Source organism: Pyrgilauda ruficollis, unplaced genomic scaffold (assembly GCF_017590135.1).
Source record: "Pyrgilauda ruficollis isolate IOZ18807 unplaced genomic scaffold, ASM1759013v1 scaffold1144, whole genome shotgun sequence".
Lineage (NCBI taxonomy): Eukaryota > Metazoa > Chordata > Aves > Passeriformes > Passeridae > Pyrgilauda > Pyrgilauda ruficollis.
In genome coordinates this window covers 1356-8053 of record NW_024509700.1, presented here as the reverse complement: position 1 = coordinate 8053, position 6698 = coordinate 1356, and the positions used below count along the sequence as shown (strand labels likewise).

The 6698-nt window shown below is 59.6% G+C and overlaps 1 protein-coding gene across 1 annotated transcript; it reads right to left on the bottom strand.

Moving 5' to 3' along the window:
• Positions 1-161: 161 nt before the first annotated feature.
• Positions 162-5621, bottom strand: TBCB (tubulin folding cofactor B). The gene is made up of 5 exons (XM_041480462.1): positions 5293-5621; positions 1613-1756; positions 1246-1524; positions 399-447; positions 162-301 (listed from the first exon to the last, which is right to left on the bottom strand). Exons 1-5 carry the CDS (start codon positions 5404-5406, stop codon positions 162-164), a joined length of 726 nt encoding a protein of 241 aa, XP_041336396.1. The 5' UTR covers positions 5407-5621.
• Between the last annotated feature and the right edge of the window lie 1077 nt (positions 5622-6698).

The following is a 6698-nucleotide window of genomic DNA, read 5'->3' as shown; positions in this document are numbered from 1 at the left end:
GATAAGGGAGAGATAAGGGAGAGATAAATGATTTTGGGGTGATAACTGCTCCCGGTCCCGTTCCCGGTCCCAGTCCTGGTCCCAGCAGCCCCAGGAGTGCAGGGACTCTGCGGGGACATCAGGGGTGGCACTCAGGGGACAGGGACACCTTGGTGCCGTTCCTATTCCTGATCCTGCTCCCGTTCCCGTTCTCGGTCCCGTTCCCGGTCCTGCTCCCGTTCCCATTCTCGGTCCCAGTCCCACTCCCGATCCCGTTCCCGGTCCCAGTCCTGGTCCCAGCAGCCCCAGGCGTGCAGGGACTCTGCGGGGACATCAGGGGTGGCACTCAGGGGACAGGGACACCTTGGTGCCGTTCCTATTCCTGATCCCGCTCCCGTTCCCAGTCCTGCTCCCGGTACCATTCTCGGTCCCAGTCCTGGTCCCAGCAGCCCCAGGCGTGCAGGGACTCTGCGGGGACATCAGGGGTGGCACTCAGGGGACAGGGACACCTTGGTGCCGTTCCTATTCCTGATCCCGCTCCCGTTCCCAGTCCTGCTCCCGGTAGGGGACAGGGACACCCCGGTGCCACTCCTGATCCCATTCCCGTTCCTGTTCCCGTTCCTATTCCCAATCCTGGTCCCATTCCCAGTCCCAGCAGCCCCAGGAGCGCAGGGACTCTGCGGGGACATCAGGGGACATCAAGGGGTGGCACTTTGGGGACAGGGACACGCTGTCCTCTTGTCATAGCTGCTCGCGGCCATCTCGTACTTGGTCACTTCAAACGTGTCCCCAACACCCCTGATGTCCCCAGTGTCCTCAGTGTCCCCAACACCCCCGATGTCCCCAATGTCCTCAATGTCCCCAACCCCTCAATGTCCCCAATGTCCTCAATGTCCCCAACCCCTCAATGTCCCCAATGTCCTCAATGTCCCCAGCCTCTCAATGTCCCCAATGTCCTCAGTGTCCCCAACACCCCAATGTCCCCAATGTCTTCAATGTCCCCAACCCCTCAATGTCCCCAATGTCCTCATTGTCCTCAACACCTCCAATGTCCCCAACGTCACCACCTCAATGTCCCCAAGGTCCTCAACATCCCCCAGTGTCCCCAATGTCCCCAACCCTTCCAATGTCCCCAACATCTCCAACGTCCCCAACACCTCAAACACCTCCAGTGTCCCCAAATCCCCCAATGTCCCCAAACCCCAACATCCAACAGCTCCAATGTCCCCAAACCCCAGAGTCCCCAACCCCTCCAATGTCCCCAACCTCCCCGACGTCCGCGATGTCCCCAAGGCCACCTGTCCTCTTGTCGTAGTCGCTCTCGGCCATCTCGTACTTGGCCACTTGTGACAAGTCCCCAGCGCCTTTGATGTCCCCAACCCTTCCAATGTCCCCAGACCCTCCAATGTCCCCAACCCCCCCGATGTCCCCGATGTCCCCAAGGCCACCTGTCCTCTTGTCGTAGTCGCTCTCGGCCATCTCATACTTGGCCACTTGTGACACGTCCTCGAACTGCCCGGCGCGGGCCCCGCTCCGGTCGGTCACCTGCAGGGGGGTGGCACTGTCCCTCAGCGGGGCCATCCCCACCCTGGGGACAGCGGGAGGGGACACGGGGGGACAGGGTGACACCCACGTGCACGCGGCAGCCGTCGGTGACGGGGTAGGAGCCCAGCAGGGCCTCGTCACAGTCCAGTGTCCCCAAGGGCTCGTCCTCGGCGCCGAACAGCTCCAGATCCATGCAGGACGCCGGGGATCCCACCACCAGCTCCAGTTTGCACTGGGAGGGGACATGGGGACACTGGGGACACCGGGAGTGGCACTGGGGACACCAGGAGTGGTGCTGGGAGTGTCACAGTCCAGTGTCCCCAAGGGCTCGTCCTCGGCTCCGGACAGCTCCAGCTCCGTGCAGGACATGGGGACCCCACCAGCAGCTCCAGTTTGCACTGGGAGGGGACATGGGGACACTGGGGACACTGGGAGTGGCATTGGGGACACTGGGGACACCGGGAGTGGCACTGGGAGTGGCACTGGGGACAATGAGACAGTCCCAGCCCAGTGTCCCCAAGGGCTTGTCCTCGGCACCGAACAGCTCCAGCTCCATGCACGATGCCGGGGACCCGACCAGCAGCTCCAGTTTGCACTGGGAGGGGACATGGGACACTGGGAGTGGCACTGGGGACACTGGGGACACTGGGAGTGGCATTGGGGACACTGGGGACACCGGGAGTGGCACTGGGAGTGGCACTGGGGACAATGAGACAGTCCCAGCCCAGTGTCCCCAAGGGCTCGTCCTCGGCACCGGACAGCTCCAGCTCCGTGCAGGACATGGGGACCCCACCAGCAGCTCCAGTTTGCACTGGGAGGGGACATGGGGACACTGGGAGTGGCACTGGGGACACTGGGAGTGGACATAGGGACACCAGGAGTGGCAACTGGGGACACTGGGGATGGCACTGGGGAGTGGTACTGGGGACACTGGGGATGCCACCAGGATCCCCCCAGTAGCTCCCAGTTTGCACTGGAAGGAGACATTGGGGAATCCCAGTGGTCCCAATTTGGGCTTCCAGTTTGGGGTTGGGGGATCCCAGTTTGGGGTTTGGGGGATCCCAGTTTGGGGTTTGGGGGATCCCAGTTTGGGGTTTGGGGGATCCCAGTTTGGGGTTTGGGGGATCCCAGTTTGGGGGTTGGGGGATCCCAGTTTGGGGTTTGGGGTTCCAGTTTGGGGTTGGGGTATCCCAGTTTGGGGTCCCAGTTTGGGGTTTGGGGGATCCCAGTTTGGGGTCCCAGTTTGGGGTTTGGGGGTCCCAGTCCCGGTTCAGCATTCCCGGTTTGGGATTTGGGGCTCCGGGGTTCCTGGTCCGGTTCCCGTTGTCCCGGTCCCAGTCCTGTTCTCTCTGTCCCATTCCCGTTATCCCGCTCCCCATTCCCATTCTCCCAGTTCCGTTCCCGTTGTCCCGTTCCCATCATCCCGGTTCCGTTATCCCAATCCCATTATCCCAGTTCCATTTGGGAGGGGACATGGGGACTCCCGTTCTCCCGATCACATTCCCACCATCCCAGTTCCCATTACTCTGGTCCCGTTCCCCGTTCTCTCCGTCCCATTCCTGTTCTCTCCGTCCCGTTCCCGTTATCCCGCTCCCCATTCCCATTCTCCCAGTTCCGTTCCCGTTGTCCCGTTCCCATCATCCCGGTTCCGTTACCCCATTCCCATTATCCCGGTTCCATTGCCGTTATCCCTGTCCCATTCCTGTTCCCCTGATCACATTCCCACCATCCCAGTTCCCATTACTCTGGTCCCGTTCCCCGTTCTCTCCGTCCCATTCCTGTTCTCTCCGTCCCGTTCCCGTTATCCCGCTCCCCATTCCCATTCTCCCAGTTCCGTTCCCATTGTCCTATTCCCACCATCCCGGTTCCATTGTCATTGTCCCCATCCCGTTCCCGTTATCCCGCTCCCCATTCCCATTCTCCCAGTTCCGTTCCCGTTGTGCCGTTCCCATCATCCCGGTTCCGTTACCCCATTCCCATTATCCCGGTTCCATTGCCGTTATCCCTGTCCCATTCCTGTTCCCCTCCCATTCCCGTTATCCCAGTCCCGTTATCCAGATCCAATTCCCTTCATCCCCGTCCCATTCCCGTTCTCCTGATCCCGCTCCCTTTATCCCGCTCCCATTCCCGTTCTCCTGGACCCGTTCCCCTTATCCCAGTCCCATTCCCGTTATCCCAATCCCGTTATCCGGTCCAATTCCCTTCATCCCAGTCCCCATTCCCGTTCTCCCAACCCCATTCCCCTTATCCCGGTTCCGTTATCCCAGTCCCGTTATCCGGTCCAATTCCCTTCATCCCGGTCCCCATTCCCGTTCTCCCAATCCCGTTCCCCTTATCCCAGTTCCGTTATCCCAGTCTCGTTATCCGGTCCAATTCCCTTCATCCCGGTCCCCATTCCCGTTCTCCCAATCCCGTTCCCCTTATCCCGGTTCTGTTATCCCACTCCCGTTATCCAAGTCCAATTCTCTTCATCCCCGTCCCATTCCCGTTCTCCTGATCCCGCTCCCTTTATCCCGCTCCCATTCCCGTTCTCCCAATCCCGTTCCCCTTATCCCAGTTCCGTTATCCCAGTCTCGTTATCCGAGTCCAATTCTCTTCATCCCATTCCCGTTCTCCCGACCCCCTTCACCTTATCCCGGTTCCGTTCCCGTTATCCCCATCCCATTCCCCTTCTCCCGGTCCTGTTCTCCCGGTCTCGGTTCCTGTTATCCCGCCCTCTGCTCCCGTTCTCCCGGTCCCATTCCCGTTCCCCTCTCCTGATTCCCGTTCTCCCAGTTCTGTTCCCGTTATCCCGCTCCCACTGTCCCGGTTCCCGTTCTCCTGCTCCCGGTGCCGTTATCCCTGGTCCATTCCCGTTATCCCTGTCCCATTCCCACCATCCCGGTTCCCGTTATCCCTGTCCTGTTCCCGCTGTCCCAATTCCGGCTCTCCAGGACCAATTCCCATTCCCGTTCTCCCGATCCCGTTCCCTTTATCCCGGTTCCATTCCCGTTATCCCTGTCCCATTCCCATTCCCACCATCCCGGTCCCATTCCCGTTCTCCTGATCCCGTTCCCTTTATCCCGGTTCCATTCCCGTTATCCCCGTCCCATTCCCATTCCCGTTCTCCTGATCCCATTCCCGTTCTCCTGATCCCGTTCCCTTTATCCCGGTTCCATTCCCGTTATCCCTGTCCCATTCCCATTCCCACCATCCCGGTCCCATTCCCGTTCTCCTGCACCCGTTCCCCTTATCCCGGTTCCATTCCCGTTATCCCTGTCCCATTCCCATTCCCCCCATCCCGGTCCCATTCCCGTTCTCCTGCACTCGCTCCCCTTATCCCCGTCCCATTCCCGTTCTCCTGCACTCGCTCCCCTTATCCCCGTCCCATTCCCGTTCTCCTGCACTCGCTCCCCTTATCCCCGTCCCATTCCCGTTCTCCTGCACTCGCTCCCCTTATCCCCGTCCCATTCCCGTTCTCCCCATCTCATTCCCGCCATCCTGGTTCCCCTTATCCTGGTCCCGTTCCCATTCTCCTCATCCCGTTCCCTTTATCCCGGTTCCATTCCCGTTATCCCTGTCCCATTCCCATTCCCACCATCCCGGTCCCATTCCCGTTCTCCTGCACTCGCTCCCCTTATCCCCGTCCCATTCCCGTTCTCCCCATCCCATTCCCGCCATCCTGGTTCCCCTTATCCTGGTCCCGTTCCCATTCTCCCGGTCCCGGTTCCCTTATCCCGGTCCCGTTCCCCTTATCCCGGTCCCGTTCCCATTCTCCCGCTCCGGTACCTTGAGCTCGGCGATGGTGAGCGAAGGCGAGAAGCGTTTACAGGCACGGAAAGCGTTCAGGGAGCTGCTCACCGCCAGCCACACCGGGCCCGGCCCGGTCCCGCCGCCGTTCATGGCTCCGGTACCGACCGGGCCCTGCCGGTACCGCCCAACCGGAACCGAACCGGGAGCCCCGGACACACCCAGGCTCCTCCGGCAGCTCGCCGAGCCCCTCCGGGAGCCTCCGGGTCTCCCGAACCGGGACCCCCGAACGGTTCCGGGCCCGCCCGAACCGGAGCCGCTTCTGGAACCTTCACGGGCCGCCACAGCCGGGACCGGTGAGGGAGCGGCCAATCAGAGCTGCCAGATGAGATCACGTGAGAGAAACCGACCAATAGCGATCGAGAAAAGGTGGGACTAAGAGAAAATTACCCAATAGAGGCATAAAGGGCGGGATAAATGAGGGTTGGCCAATAGGAAGAGAGAAAGGGAGGGGAAAATAGAAGCTCAGCCAATAAGAATAAGAGTGGGGCGTGTCTAAGAGTGGATGACCAATAAAATAAAGAATGGGCGGGGTAAATAGAATCGGCCAATAGGAGTAAGGGAGCCCGTCTAAGGGAGTGTTGACCAATGAGAAGCTGGAAAGTGAATGATTGACGGGTGGTTTGACCAATGGAATGAGGGAGGAGGCGGAAAGGGGCGTGTCCGCGCAGCCATGGACGGGGACGGCGCGTACGAGCCGGGCTTCGTGGGGATCCGGTTCTGTCAGGAATGGTGAGGGAAAACACGGGGAAAACACCGGGAATGTGGGGGGGAAAACAGCGGGAATGCGCCGGGGATGAATGGGGAGAGGCGGGGGGGACAAGCGGGGTGCAGCGGGGAACGGCGGGAATCGTGAGGGGAAAACGGGAATCCTGAGGGGAAAGATACAGAGGATTGTGAGGGGAAAAGCTGGAATTGTGAGGAGGAAAACTGGGAATTTGGAGGGGAGAACGGCGGAAATGATGAGGGCAAAAACTGGGAATTGTGAGGGGAAAAATATCGGGAAATGTGAAGGGGGAACAGTGGGAATTGTGAGGGGAAAACATCGGGAATTGTGAGGGGAAAAATACTGTGGATGGTGGGGGGAAAAACGGGAATTGAGAGGGGAAAATATCGGGAATTGTGAGGGAGAAAAATATTGGGAATTGTGATGGGAAAAATACCGGGAACTAAGGGAAAAGCGGCAGGAATCGTGAGGGAGAAGTTGGGAATTGTGAGGGAGAAAAACCGGGAATTGTGAGGGGGAAATGTGTGAATTTTGAGGGGGAAAAAAGGGGAAGTGTGAAGGAAAAATCCGGGAATTGTGAGGGGAAAACATCGGGAATTGTGAGGGAAAAAATTCAGGGAATCGTGAGGGGAAAAATACAGAGGATTGTGAGGGAAAA